Source organism: Pithys albifrons, chromosome 1, assembly GCF_047495875.1.
Source record: "Pithys albifrons albifrons isolate INPA30051 chromosome 1, PitAlb_v1, whole genome shotgun sequence".
Taxonomy (NCBI): domain Eukaryota; kingdom Metazoa; phylum Chordata; class Aves; order Passeriformes; family Thamnophilidae; genus Pithys; species Pithys albifrons.
In genome coordinates, this window is record NC_092458.1 from 113077716 (window position 1) to 113093066 (window position 15351).

Genomic DNA, 15351 nt, shown 5'->3' on the forward strand with positions numbered 1-15351 from the left:
GCCAGGTGGTTGTAGTAATACCTGCACTTTGGTCTTCCAGCACCACCAGAGTTTGTTGGCTCATGTTAAGGAAGTGGTTTTAAAGACACCTATCCATGACAATGTCCTCTATAGCTGAGTTACACACCAACGTCTTGTTTGCTTGTTTTCAAATTAGCTGCACTAATTCATAAAAGGTGACATGAACTTACCGTGTGCATCCCTAAAATCTAGAGGGTTTTTTTAACTACGACTTATCTGTCAGATAGCCCCAGGCTGGAAAGTGTCCCAGCTATTGCCTGAGGGATGCAGTGCCACAGTCAGGCTGGAAAACAACTGCAAATTCATGCAGGTGGCTTCTTGGAGTGCTGGGTTTATAGGCTGCAGGACAGTGTCCTGTCACATCACTGTTCCAGGGATAATCCTGTAAAGGTTCAGTCAAGAGATTTAATATGATCACAAATGATTCTGTGACATTGTTTGTATCCACCTTCTGGGCCAATTTGTCTAAAGGTGAGTATGAGCCACCTCCTCCTTGCCAAAGGTGTTATGCAGTCTGGCATCCTCTCTCACATCTGCCACAAAAATTATGGGTGGATAAAGATGGGCAAGAATAGACCCTCTCCCTGCATCCCTTCCCTGCACCTCACAATTTAGGCAAGACACCAGAGCAAGAGCTGATGGTGCACATGGATGTACTTGCACATTAACACAGTCCAGTGGGGACTAGTTATATGCCACTGTCTTACAGCTTCTTCTGGGCTGACTTAAAGATGCATGTTCTAGTAATCTCTGTTCCCTAGACCACCCAACTCAGCTCTAAACAGCAGTAACCTGTTATCACCTTTGCCTTATTTGGCTGTGTGAAAACTTGAAAATCAGCCTGTACTTTCAGTGAAAACCAGAAAGAAACAGTTATTAAATAACAAAACTTACACATTCCCAAAACAAGTTAGAAAACAGATTTTTATTTGGAACAAAATCATGGCAGGGACAGGGAGAAAAAAAAACACCAAAAAGGAACAGTGGCTGGGCACAAACACATACAGTCAAAGGAAGAGCACAGGCTGCAACAATTCTCTGCTGACCTCACAGTTACAGAAACTTTTGCCCTGTTGCTGAATGGCACCTTGAGTGGGAAAGGACAGAAAACCAGCTGTGTCTTATGTGCCTCATAAAGACCTCTTGCATCTCTGACTCCCAGTTGAATGGGAAAAACCCTTCTAAGGCTGGGGTTACACTAGTGGTGGTGTTAACAGCTCTCCAGTCACCCCCAGTACTTGCAGGGCTGGCAGCAGGAAGGCAGCACTAGGGCCAGTTGGAGCAGGGATGCACTAGCCCAGCAGGACAAGGCTGGCCCAGCCAAACACTGCCACCTTCTCCAGTGTACCTCAGAGCACCGTTCAGCCTTTGAAGCATATGCTGGAGTCGACTGTCCCCTGCCTGTCCCTGCCAGAAAGTGCAGAAGTAAAGCAAAGCTGACTGTCTCCCCACTTTGGCGATGCTGACCCAGTGACACTGTTCACCCAGTGTCACTGCTCCTGTGCTGCCACCAGGCAGCTGCCACCCCTAGCACTCAGTGCCACATTTTTGTCATTCCAACTCACAGCCTTTGAGGAATGTTTGTATTGAAAGGAGATAGCACAGCACCATGAGGAAAAGAATTATCATCTCACTCTTACCGTGGAAAATCTGATTCATATGGCAGCCTTAAAAAACAGACAGGAGGAATCACCACCAACACAGGTCACAAGATCCAAAAATCTTCTAAAGAGAATCGTAGGACAGGGAAACAACGAGAACAACCACCTATGGCTGGGTGTCACTGATACAGAGCCTTGACATGTACACAGAGATAATGGACTCCCAGGAAAGCATGCAGCCATCCTGCCAGCTCCCTCACCTGGCAGAGAAGCATTCAGTTCACCTTGGATTTTGCTGGGGTACTCACAGATCTTGTTGGATGGTATTTACAGGCATATCTTAAATCCGTTTCCAAGGGACTCGCAGCACAACGTCAGCACAGTGTAAAACAGGGATGAAATTATAAGGGAAAAGGAATGCAACATATACCTCCCTATCCCTTTTGATCCCAATAGGTATCATTTCTTCCTTTTACTGTTTTTCTAGCCCCCTGGGCTAGTTTAACACCAACATGCCTCACTTCTGACTATCAAAGTCTTCTTGTGCAGTAAATACCTTGCACTGCCAGTGCATCCTGCAGCACTCCCTGCAGCCCCTGGCAGCTTTGTCAAGTGCCTGGGACAGATCCCTTGCCTTCTCCTCACCTCCTCCTTCTACCCTGCAGGTCTACCCCAGCTGATCCACGTGCAAACCCCCCAGAGCAGAACAGGATATGCAGAGCAGCGAGACTTGACTAAGAGATTCTATAAATTGCTGCTGTCTGTGCAAATAGCACAGCACAGAACAAGCCCATACGCACAGGCAGATGGCCAGCGTCAGCTTGCAGTATCTAAACCATTACACTGAAGGCACTAAAGCTTGCACTGATAAACAATCTCAGCATTATAATCCACGTTCCTGCCAGAATTGTACCCCCAGGCACCCTTCTGGTGCAGGAGGCAAGCGAGTGACGGTGCTGGGTTGGCTCACATGTAACCCAAGCAGGGTTCTGGTGAAAGGGAATCTGCACCCTCTGTCATTGTAGGGCTCCAAAAGGTGAGCAAAGCCAGTATGACCCCACAGCCCCCACCACTGGCCCCAGGCAGAGAGGGCCAAATACGGGGTCTGGAGCTCAGAGAAACACTCAGCCCACAGATACCTGGCTGAAACCTCCACTGAGTTCCTTTTGCAGGGCCTGTGAAAAAATGCCTTGAAATCTCCCAAGAAGACATTTTTTTCTTTCTCAGGAAATTTCTGGCAGGCCCTTGGTTTGTGTCTGGGGCTGGCAGGGCACCCCAACCCACCTGTCATGCCTGTCCTTGCCTGGCAAAGACATGGCAAGGCATTGGGTGGGCAGGGAGCAGGAGGAACTGCCCAGCTTGTTTCAGGCTGTCCCTTGGGGCTCCACAGTTTAGTTGCAGCTCTGTTATCAGGCAAAGCATCAAAGAGCTGCCCAGTTCTGTTTGTTAGTGAACCTGTCAGCTCATGGCAGTGCAGGCCTTGAAGCCACACATGTGCTTTTCCTTGTATTTTCTTTTTTCTTTTTAAATGAGGTTAGAAGGTCTGACACCTCACGTCTTTTCCCTGCTAAAATTTTCCAGACCAATTTTTACACACAATGAGACTACGGGATGCAAAGGACAAGTGTCATTAGGCTTCAGGGTGGAACAACAAGCATGTCAGATCAGTCATCAGTTGGATCTGGGAAACAGTCTGAGGCATCTTCATGGCTTTCTGCATCAACTATGACCTCAGGGTCTGGGATTTCCTCAGCTTCTATCTGCACTGCTAAGTTTTCTTCCACCAGTGCCTGGGGCTCAATGCCTTGACCAGTCTGGGCAGCATCTGGAAAAAGGAAAAATGGTTTATAAGTGCCCACAGCATCAACACCATCATGGAGCTTTTAGTATTTTCAGCACCAAACCTTTAGTACGAAATACTAAACCCAAATCTATTCACTTACATCTGAATAATTAAAGCTGGCTAACAGCAGATATTTAATATGTTCTCACCTACTTCCCTCTGCTTCTTATCTAATTGTAAAAAATTTAAATATGGGCTACTTTTTTAGTCAAACTGACAATGTGTTAATTTTTTATTAAAAGTTCTACACTTGAAGTATATTAATATTAAACAATAGCCTGATTTTTTTCCTTGCTTGCTCTATGTTCATGAGTAGCATTTAATATTTTGAAAGCAGAGCAAAGCAGCAACCAAGGTTAGACACAAAACATTGCTGAGCTGCAGGAGGCTGTGTATGGTACAGTGAAGGACATCAGAAATGGAGACAGCAGTGCTGAGACCAATGTAATGTTGCTCCAGTTCATGATGTCTCTGCTAAACCCACTTCAGCTGATGATGGTGGATTACTAGGGAAGGTGTTGCCAGCATTCACTTTTGTGAAACAAAATTGTGGGAAACATTATACAAAAAGTGGAGTATTAATATCAAGCACTTACAGAACAGGAGATTTCTGCAGGGTTTTTATCGCTGCACTCTCTTGACCATATTGTGGTAGAGCTGTAGGGGTTTATGCTCAGTTTCTTTGAAGAATTTAAAATGTGACCATATTTCCACTTTAGCCTCAATTTAAAGAAATACACCAGCCCCTGGCTGTGGGAGTGAGTGTAAGTGCATCCCTTAAGGAAAGCTGTTTTGGAGTTCTACCTTAAACAGATCAGAGCTACCTGGAGTATGTGTGGTGGCTTGTGACCAATGAGAGGCTGTGGTGTATGCAGGGTGAGTTGGTTAACCAGTTATGTGTTGGCATGTTGGATATGAGACTGCTTAAAAGGTGTGGACGTTACTGGGTGAGAGAGAGATTTGCTAGGATGTGAGAGTGAGTCAGATCTAGATCTACTGATGTAATAGGAACTAACTTCTTCTACTATGAGCTATGAGAACTGTCTGTTAATCTATCTTGAATAAACTCCCTAAGATGTAAGCCTTCTGATCAAGCCTTCTGATGTCTGCTGTGCCGGAGCTCTTCTGACCACCAGTCCACAACCCAGCTCGGTGTAGGGGGCTCCCACTAGACCTGGCTTCGATGGGATTAACTGTGTTTACAGCTGAGCATATTCGTTCATGCTGTCTTGAAGAGACGAGTGCTTACAAAAACAATGCTGATCTTTATAAAATGTTACTCATGAGAAGGAGAGAGGGGTGATAAAATAGCAGAAAAACTGCTGAGTTTTTGGGGGCTGCTGTTTTTGAGATTTGTGTTTTAGCACAAGTGATGCTGGAACAGACACTGGCAGCACCCTCTGTGGGATGCTGATGGGATGGCTGCCACTATATCTCAGAGCTGGGTGGGCTGTGCAGAAGCTGAGCAAGAGTGAGGTGATGATAAATTATTTGCTGCAGCTTCTGTTATCCAGACAAGATGCAGCACCTTCCCTGCTTTAGCATGACTCAGGCCCCTCTCTACAGTCAGCTGCACCCCCATCAGCCACAAACAGTGTGTTCTCCATCCTCCTAAACACGGTATCTGCCCAACCTCAAAAAAGTCACTGGACACACCAGGCTTTGGAGGGCGGTCAGCTGGGGCAGCTTGAGCCTCGACGTGGTCTCCATTGGGGGGGCTCTTCACACCTTCACTGGACACCACTGACATGGTCAGTCCATCATCCTTCTCCTCTGTAAAGCCAAAACTGGAGACTTGAAGAGGCCCCCCCACAACCCCCCAGACTCAGCACGTCCATCAACAGCCAGACCACCAACACTTTTGCGTCTTCTCCTCAGGCAGCTCTGGCTCTGATCCCGGAGCAGACAGATGCTGAGGACACAGGGCCATTGCCAACCTGTCACAGACCAGCTTGGCCATGCTGGCAGCATCACAGCTTGAGGTGACCTCACAGGGCACGGGCAGATTGCACTCAGGGACTGTGCTGACAGAGGGCTGCCATCAGAAACCTTCAGGTCATTTCAGGATCAGACCTGAGTGAGGCTCAATTTTCTTGCCCATAGAAAAGGTCTTGCTGTGGGTTTTGTCCGGCCAGGAGCACATGGTGGCACGTGTGAGGTGAATGAAGGAATAGGAAAGTTTAATTCAAGATCATCCTGGCCATAACAGTTGTCTGTCAGCAATTAGATTTCTGCTCCACCAGATCAAGGGAGGATGGGCTGGAGGACAGACACCCACCCAGCAGAAACCAGTTAACTCTGAGGCCTTGTCAACCTCAGCCTGCCCAAACACAGTCTTCTCTGAGACTCATGCCAGGGACTCACAGCATCCTCCACTCACCTGAAGGCACTGGGATGAACTTGTGTTTCCTCTTCATGCAGCAACATATGACCGAGGGCAGGACCACCACCAGGATAAGCAGACCTACTGCACACCCAGACAGGATGTAAATGAACCAGGGGTGCTGCAGCAGGTCTCCTGCGAGGAGGACATGGTATTGTTAGGTACCAGGGTGGACAAGCTTCTTTCTCCCCCTGGGAGAAACCCTGCAGCCAGATCAGAGTATGTGGACGTCACTGTTGCTTTGGTTTGGATTAGTGAACTGTGGCACAGCGTGATTTGCATCACATTGTTTAGTTATGGGATGGAATTGTTCATCAAGAGAACAGGCTTGTGTGACTAAGATGTGTGCTTTATTTCTGATCAGTAAACCTTAGGTAATTTTGAAGTTTTAATCAAATTTAAGAGGGAAGGCGGTGGTTTGAAAGACACCATATTTCAACAGATTTTATGAAAATATGCAATGAAAAGAGGAGGGAGAGCTAAGGAAGAATCTCCTGCTGAAGGCAAAGCTGCAGCCTACTCTCAGAGTTTAGCTCAGTTGGTTAAAACTTGGCTGTAATAATGCCAAGGTCATGGGTTCAATCCCCTGTGTGGGCCATTGACTTAAGAGTTGGACTCGATAATCCGTGTGGGTCCCTTCCTACTCAGAACAGTCTGGGATCCTGTGAAAGGTAGAAGGCTGCAGCTTGTATTAGGCCCCAGAGAATCCACTTAGAACATCCAGGTAAGAACTGTGCCAACCTCAGGGCAGGTCTGATCAGAGACTGCACTCCTCAGACACCAAAGGCTGCAGCCACCCGAGCCAGAGCTGCAGGAAACAGACCTCACTGCTGCTCAGAGAAGGATTTCTCTCTGCTCTCCTGCCCAGCCCAGATCATGCAAAACCCCCAGCAGGAGGCGAAGGCTGCAGATGGCTGAGCAGAAGGCCATGCACAAGTCAGTGGTAATTATTACCCAGCTCAGCGTCCCTTGCTCAGGGTTGCCTCGATGGGTCAGACCTGCACATTTGCTGCTGATGAGCAGGGAAGCTGGTAGAGAGCATCACAGACTCGCAGGAAAGAGAGATTCATACAGACTTGCTCCTTCACTGAGACAGTTTGCTCCAATCTGGGCCAGCCAGCAGGAAAACTCTCCTTTGCATATGAAAAAACCCACACAACTCCACTATCACTACAACAGAAATTCCTCAGAACTCCTTAGATAAGCCTATGCTATCCCTTTCTGAATAACTGAACTTCTTTTCAGCTGCACACATGCCTGCACAGCCCAGCACTGCAGCAACCAACAGGATCATTTGGGGCTTGTTTTCAAGCCCTCCAAAGCACAAATTGCTCCTTATCTCCAGAGGCTGGGAAGGATTTCAAATGTTCCAGAACATACTACACATATTGCCACAGTCAACACACTCACCAGGACAGTAAAAGCAAACATGTGTGCTCCTGTGTGTGTAATCACATATACTCATGGTGTTTGAGTACTTGTTCCAGTCTCTTTAAGGACAGTTGCCAAGTTAAAAAAAAAAAAAAAAATCCAAAACAAAACACTCTAAGTTTCAGCAAATCAGAAATAACCTACTTAATAATTTTATTTCCTTTTTGATGAAAGCTTAGAGACTGTTATCAAAGGCATGAATATTAGTTGGACTTTTTTCCTGAATGTTTTTCCTAAAAATTTGCTATTTGTTAGAAATGTCTTTTGAGATAAAATATTGTGTTAAAAATAAGCAATAAATAAATAATGAATCAATAAAAGTCTTTTATATATGTTGACTTGTTAAGTTCTGAATCCTCTGCTTTAGATCCTGCATGTTCAGAGCCCTTTGGTGCCTGGAACATTCACAGCATTTCTGCCAAATTGTTTTATGGTAACAATTATTCAAAATAAATTTCATCAGTCAACAGGTTGTCCAAATAGGTGTTTTGACATAGATTTTATACCTAGCGTGGAAAAACTAAATTCAGCCCTCAGCCTGGAACAAATAATAACCCACAAAAACAATGACTTTGTCTTTATTTCATTTAAATGAACTCATTTCCCAATTCATTTCACTAGTGTTCAGAATTGCTTTACTTCCCTTTTTATAGATCTGATTTCATTTGGTGACTAAAGCAGAATTGCTGCTGCTTTCTTTCTCTCAGACCCTTCCAAATATGTGTTCATGCCCCTGTCCAGCCCAACAGAGCTATCACTGTGTCCCCCCGAGGGCTCTTCAAGAGGAAATGGGGAACTGATATTGCACCCAGGGGACTGGGCAGCCACCCAGAACCAACGATGGGAGCTCAGCACTCACATGATTTATCACAGGGCTTGGCTGAACAGCTCATGGACCTTCACATCCTTGTTCCCCAGTGCCTCGGCCAACTTGGGTCTGACCATGCTGAGGAGCCTCCAGACAATTTAACTGGACAAAATTAAGATCACAGCTCCACAACCACAAATGCCAAACCTGCACAGATTTTGGCCAGCGGTGCCAATGTGTCCAGGCATGAAGAGCCCATGGCATTTCTGCTGAATGCCAGCACACTGGACACAGGGTTTGATGGACCTTGAGATGAACTCAGTTGGTTAAAATGTGGTTGTAATAATGCCAAGCTCATGGGTTCAATCCCCTGTGTGGGCCATTGACTTAAGAGTTGGACTTGATGGTCCTTGTGGGTCCCTTCCAACTCAGAATAGGCTGAGATTCTGTTCAGGGCAGTGAGTTTGCTTTCACACCAACTGTATGCCAACTACAGAAGAAAAGACAGAGCTGGAGTGTCTCTGGAATTTCTGAAATGCTAGGTGCTATTACAGAGTACAAATTGTCTAGTAGCAGGGGATTAAATTAATTACAGCTAAATTAGTCAAAAACCTTGTGATTAAATTGTGCGTGTAGCTCTGAAGTAACTCTGATAACCATCTTTGCTGCCAGAGAGCAGAGTAACCTTCTCTGCTGGAGATGCAAATGATATGATACCCAAGGATCCAGATTTTCCATCTCATTAAACTATGGCCTCATTCAAGCAGAATACTCAGCATTTATGAATAGTTTGCAAATGGAGAAAGTCCCAGCCTTCTCACAGAGCTACATATCTGAGCAGGAACGGGGGGGGGAGGGGATGACCCCTACATTCTGTAAATAAATTACTTGTGTCTATCCACTTATGATAGTGTGGGGCTGATGGAGAAATATTTGTATAGGCCCACAGACCTTTGGGTTTCTGGCCTAGATAAGGAGCAAATAGATGAGTAAAAACACCTCAGCTGAGTCCACCAGAAACAGGGCTGATTTGTACAGGGATGCACAGAAACTGGAAGGCCATCAGGGTCATGGATGAACGTCAGGGTAGGAAGCAGCATGTGTTTCTAAACTGGCACAGAGAATCAGTGCACAGAAGGATGAAGGGCTCTGTCGCTGGGAAGCAGGAAAACAAGAGCATCCTTGCTGCAGGCTTAGGTAAAAGGACCTCCTGAACAAACTTTCACCCCATCTGTGGTTGTAGGCTGTGTCAGTCCAAGACACAGGAGGGAGAAGGAAGTCAAGGGGTCACTTTCTAAAGGCAGGATGTGCTAAGTCTGGAAGGCAGCTACCAGAGGGCAGAGGAGTTTGGTACTTTGAGAACACCACCAACTCCTTATTTTCCTGCTGAAAGAGACCAAGAAGGAAGATTTTCTGGAGTCACTACTACTCACCATAGCTGCAAGACAGTGCAACAGGCCTGGTCCTTGTGACGCTGCTCCCGTGGGAAACCACACACACAAATTCCCCCGGCACGGTTTTGTCCAGGCGAACCTTCCTCCCGCCGTCCTTAACGCAAGCCCCGGGGGCACTCAGCTCCTTCCCGCTCAGCTGCCACCGAAAGGTCGTGATCTCGCTGCTGGTTGCATTGCAGGACAACTCTGCAGCCCCGTTAGGGAAGCACTGGATACCAATGGTCGGCTCTGGTCACACACAGCATGGGGCAATGGGGACAGGGAAGAAAGAGAGAGGTGAGTAGCAGACTCAGCAGTGAACGTGAGCTGAACAGAAGCCTCCCTTAGCAGCAATCTCAGTATCACCATACTTTGTGCTAGACAGGGAGCACAGAAATAACTAACCAGATCCTTCAGTGCCTGCACTCAACCCTGAAATGCTTAACAGTGCCCACCCCAAACCTGCTAGTGACTCTTGGTCCCTATTTTGAGGATGTGACAAAAATCTGGCATCTCTTCATTTTCCTTACTGACACAGCAAAAAAAACCAAATAATAAAAGCCCCTGATCTGAGAGGACTGCAGAAATGTTCAAAGAATCTGCCAGCCAGAGGCTTCCTCTGTAACCAGCAGATAACCACAGCTCCAGAGCAGACTCAGCCCTCTCCTCCACCAGAGGTTTGTGCTTTTTGCTGTCACTCTGCCTCTTGTCCCATTGCAGAGAGGAACTCGTGCAAATCATGCCCAGCATGGGTACCAACACCAGACAACCGCAGTTAGAAAGGATAACCAGACTAGGACACTTAAAAATGAAGCAATGAATCACTCCTCTTACTACATTTTCCTGAATTTCTCTCCTTCACTCTACTACAAGGAGCAAACCTATTTCCTAGACTTGTCACTTTGCAAGTACAAACTAGACAGAGAAGTGGTATGTTTTTTCAACAGCAGGAGTAACATTACAGAACTTCCATCCAGATAAATAAGCTCAGAAATAATTTTCTTCAACTGGGACATCACTTTCAGTTAAAATTCATGCCTCTAGGAACACCTTTGCTGTGCAATTGTTTCCCTGCTATAAGGAGGTAACAGAGTACAAGGAGGAGACAAAAGTTCCCAAACAAAATTCACTGAAATGGAGGTTAATCCCAGGACTTTTCTGCAGTCTTTGCCTACTCCCAGCCTAAGCCCTTGATCTTCATGCCAAGGAGTCAAATCTTTGACCTACTCTCCCCAGCAGTTCCGCCTGTTTGCACCCTAAAGGTGTGAGGGTTCATTTGTCTTCACTGAGATCACTTTGCTCAGACATTTTCATTACAGGTTCATACGCTTCAATTTTTCTTAGAAGCTTCTGTAAGTGAAAGCCCTGCAAAAGGAGCAGTGGAGATGAGGACCACAGCAATGGTCACTGGCTGCCTGGAGCTCTACTCGGCGTGGGAACAAACCCATTTAAGCTTTCTCCATATTAACCCAAGCAATGATCTGGATCCTGTACAAAAGTGACTTTTTTTCTGTGTTTGCACCCTGCAGGTGGAGGAGCGGGCACACCACATGGAGCAGGAATTCTGGGGCCACAGGGAGGACAGCAGGAAGACTGGATGGGTAAGGTACCTGTCTCTGGACAGACCCAGAAGATGCTGAGCTCCAAGCTGCTCAAGGGGAGCTAAGAATCCCTCACAGATGCCTTTAGCACCTTTCCTCTGCTACACAAAGCAGGGGGAAACCCCAGCACATCTCAGCCCAGTCCAGTTCCATTTTCAGAGCCAAGTCAGGCAGGGTTAACTCCTCAAGGAAGTGCATCCACAGGCTGTTGGTCAGTGGGAGCTTTTGTGAGAGCCATCAGGAATGGCACTCTAGAACAGACTGAAACCTGCAGCTACATGTCTACATAGTGTAGGCTCAACTTCAAACACTTCATGCTGCTGCCTCTCACATCTCAGAAAAATAGTACAGAGCTCAACTGACTGGCTACTTCAGAGAAGGATCAACAGACAGGAGAGACAATGAGGATGCAAAAAGCACCTCTTAGTTTACACTGACCATTACTGCCCTCTGAACTGCCAGAAGCTTAATAAAGCTGCTTCCAGAGACACCTATAGCTCCTGCAAGCCAAGGCACCAAGCTTCCAACCAGGCTCACAAGTTCAAAAGCTATTTGTTGCTAAGAAAGCCACTTACCAAATACTTCCAGGGTAAAATATCTGGTGGTGTTGTGAAAAACAAATTCGTATTTTCCTTCGTCCTCTTTCTCCACACTCTTCAGCACTAGGGAGCCATTCTGCCAGTTCAGGCATCTACTGGCAGAATTGCCACACTCAGCCAACAAAGTATCATTTAAGACAGTTGTCACGCATACCCTGTCCTTCTTGATCATTCTGGAGAGGCTCTGCAGGCTTTGGGTTCCCACAGAAAAGATTGCTGAGCCGCCACTGAGCACACTGGTCCAGGTGGCAAAGCCTGAAAGAAGAGGCACAGAGCATGGGCAGCAAGCTTGCCATGTCATTCCATCCCCTCTCAGCTGCCTCCCAAAAAGGCAAATGTCCAGGTGAGACGTAAGAGGGACAGACCCAACCCTAGTGACAGGTTGGATCACCAGTGATGGAAAATCAGAGGAGTGGGAAGCCTTCTATAAGGGTCAGCTTTCCCCTCACCTCAATAACACAGGAATAGTGTGCACACCATGTGCACAGGGAAACAAAAGGCTTGACAGCTGGTCTTTTCCCTCCCCAAACTGAACATGACCATCTACCACCCCCCATCAGAGCTGAGACTGAGCAAAGAAAGATCCTCAAGGCATCAATGCCATGGATCCCATACAGAGGATAGCAGAAACAACAGCTGCCTGCACAGCTGCTTTTCCCCAAAGAATAAGGTCACAGTTTTAACCTGAATACCCCTCACAGCACCATTGCACATTATTAAGTTGCTGTATACAACTTAAAATTCAAAGGATGGGTAAACAGCAGGGCAAGAGCAGCTTGGGGGCTAACCCAAGGTCACATCAAGAATTAGAAGTGGGACCACATTGCTCTTCAGCCAGCCCTGTGTGTACAAGGACTTCACATTCTCTGCTGAAATGCTTTCCCAGTTGCAGTACCCCCAGAAATTGCAATATTGTTCGTTATCTTTCATTTCCAAAAGAATTAATCTGCCTCACTTTGGTGTGACTGCCCCGTTCATGCATTAGCAGTTACACTATTTGACGTCTCCCCAAACCTGATAGAGTCCTTAAAAGATCTCAGAGCAAAATTAAGGCATCTGGTTGTCTAGGCAAATCTGTGCCAACTCCATAAAGAAAAGTCCCACTTACCATGGGTAACGGTCATTATGAGCAGCAAGCACTGCAGAGTAAAAGGAGAGCAGAAATCCATTTTAAAGAGCTCCTTGCATCGTATGCTGAGAAGACGATCTGGCTACAGAGCTCAGTGAATATAGTGCTCGGGAAGTGATGTCAGAAGCAAGAGTGGAAAAAAAAAAAGAAAAGAAACTCCATAGTGGACAAATTGAAAGATGGTTCAAAATAGACCTGCAAGGTTTCGGGTGACTGAACTCGGGCTGAACCAACACAAGCCACAATGTGCTCTGCAAAGTCCTGCAGACTGGAGATAGCTGTGAGTGTGAGAATAGGGCTGAGCAGAGAGGAGGGACAAAAATACCTCCTGGTCAGCTCACCCCACGCAGGAAGATGCGAACACTGAGGCAGAGCAAAGCAAAACACCTATTTCTTTTATCCTTTTCTAGTTTATCGAAGCACAGCATCTCCATCCAGAGAAGAGAATTCAGTCCAGTCAGCGCTTTATCAAGCCCTGCGCATGCAGAGCAGCTGATTTTCTGAAATACTGGCAACAGTCGCTCATGGAGAGTCTCACCAGCAAGAAGGAGGTGTGGGACAAGGCTCTCCCTCTGTTCTCAAGGAATGTGTTGACAGCCTGAACTTTGTTGGGCTCTTCTAGTGACCAAATGGTACCTGACATGCAGCAAAGGACTCCATAAAGCCACTCCAGGCAAAGAATAAAGGTTATGGGAAGCCAAGTTGCACTGCAAAACTAAACTGAATGCACTCCAGAAGACACTCCAGTTCTGTTATGAGTGCAGATCCCAGAGACAAGACTGCAAAGCCAATCCTGAAGATCCACTGTGACCCAGTGATCTACAGAGCCTCATAGGGCCAATACTTTGTTCACACTCTTTAAGGTGGCTTAAATCACAGTGGTGTGTTGCACTGAGTGCCAAGGTGGCTTACACAAAGAACACAGCAGAAATTGTCTTGCTCACTGGGGGAAGCAAACTGGTATAGCATTGGAGCCAACATCTGGATTTTTTTTTTTTTGACACACTTAGCAGATGTGCTGGGGAATAACCACAACAGCAGTTCAGGATGCAGCTGAGAACCCTATAGTTTTGTCCTGTTTCTCTGGGCACAGACATAGACACAGCCTGTTAGGGGATATCCGTACAGTGGAATCACGAGTACACATGCACCTCTGAGAAACTGGTAAACTCCTTGTCTTGTGGTCTGCACTATTTTTCCAACAATTTGGCTATGCTTGATAAATTTCAAATTTCAGCAACTGCTCTGGCCTCTCTGACTTCTTAGAAATGACAATTTACATCTTACCTCTTGCTCCCAGTGTCCCAAACTCACAAGTTTGTTCAAGGCTCTCACAGCAACAACCTGTCTTTATCATATGTGCACAGGACAGGACTAAATTGATCTGAGGCAGAAATAGACTTCTCTGAGAAAAGCAGTGAAGTGAGTCCTCAGACACTCACAGCAGTGCAGAGGAAGGGGGAGAGAAAAAAGTATTTACAGTAAGAAACACTTTCATTTCCTTCTGTGCTGCTGAAATAACATGAAGAAAATCTCTCTCAAATACCAATGCAGGACTGGGGCTTACCAGCTGCCTCCAGTGTGCACATTCAACCTCTGTTCACCTTCATGCTTGAAGGGCAGGCTGATAGAGCTTAGGGTTGCAGTGCTGTGGTGGAGACACGAGACAGAACAGACAGCATGTGCAGGGTTGCTTCAAAATAGCACCCCAAGATGTTCAGAATCCCAGGAAAAAAACCCAAACAAGATGGAAAAGGGGTCTGCACACAGACTAATCCAGCAAAAGTTCAGCTTCTCCTCCAGCCAATGAGAGCAGCCTCAGAGAGGTCATTTACAGATTTGCAGTAAAATCTAAGAAAAATACGGCCTTTCTCCTCCTGCTCTGTTGTTACAGAAGTGACTCTGCATGACTGTGACATTGCGGTGTCCTGCATTTAGTCTCCCTCTCACTGACTCCAGGGCAAATGAGTACATTTATGAGTTCAATATTTCTGACTGCAAGTGCCCCATACATCACCCAGGATATGAAGTTCCATTAGGCTTCTTCTGTCCCTCACATCCTCACTAGCTTAAAAAAAAATAAAAGGAATCACAACAGGATAAAGATGACAGCACATGCACAATCTGTGTTGTCATCCATCAGCAGCCTCTTTTAAGAGCTACTCTCAAATTTCATACATAATCAAATTTTTTTATGAGATTAGACACTGATTTCTAGCATTGACTAAGGAGTGCTCACAACACCCTTGGCTAGCCAGAGAATTCACTTCCCTTTTTTCATAAAGACACAGAGATTTGTGTGATTGTTGCTGACAAAAAACACCTTGTGAGGCTTAACAGAAAACACAGTTTAAAAAAGGGGAAAAACACAAAACCGAAAAAAACCACCCAAGAATTTGTAGCTGGACAGGAACTAAAACCTCTTTCACTTAGTATGCTGCAAGCTCACAGGGCCATTTTGCCCTTTCAGCCTGAAGGGGAATGGAGATTCATTCCTTACAT

At 46.2% G+C, this 15351-nt stretch overlaps 1 protein-coding gene across 3 annotated transcripts; it reads right to left on the reverse strand.

Annotated features, from left to right (window-relative positions):
* Positions 1-927: 927 nt before the first annotated feature.
* Positions 928-14207, reverse strand: LOC139675776 (uncharacterized). 3 transcript variants are annotated; one of them, XM_071563860.1, is made up of 6 exons: positions 14137-14207; positions 11697-11975; positions 9521-9769; positions 5846-5983; positions 5122-5238; positions 928-3447 (listed from the first exon to the last, which is right to left on the reverse strand). In XM_071563860.1, the coding sequence occupies exons 1-6, from the start codon at positions 14204-14206 to the stop codon at positions 3287-3289; spliced, it is 1014 nt and encodes a 337-aa protein (XP_071419961.1). In that variant the 5' UTR covers position 14207; the 3' UTR covers positions 928-3286. The 3 variants fall into 3 exon arrangements, with proteins under 3 accessions (XP_071419961.1, XP_071419970.1, XP_071419979.1); XM_071563869.1 differs by lacking the exon at positions 14137-14207 and adding an exon at positions 12829-13098; XM_071563878.1 differs by lacking the exon at positions 5122-5238.
* Between the last annotated feature and the right edge of the window lie 1144 nt (positions 14208-15351).

Excerpts from the sequence above, each read along its gene's own strand:
- LOC139675776 (XM_071563860.1), bottom strand. The coding sequence starts at position 14,206 with ATGATAAAGACAGGTTGTTGCTGTGAGAGCCTTGAACAAACTTGTGAG. Across the intron at positions 11,976-14,136 it reads TGGGACACTGGGAGCAAGAG|GCTTTGCCACCTGGACCAGT; the intron begins GTAAGATGTAAA and ends CTCTTCTTTCAG. Across the intron at positions 5,239-5,845 it reads GTTCATCCCAGTGCCTTCAG|AGGAGAAGGATGATGGACTG; the intron begins GTGAGTGGAGGA and ends TTGGCTTTACAG.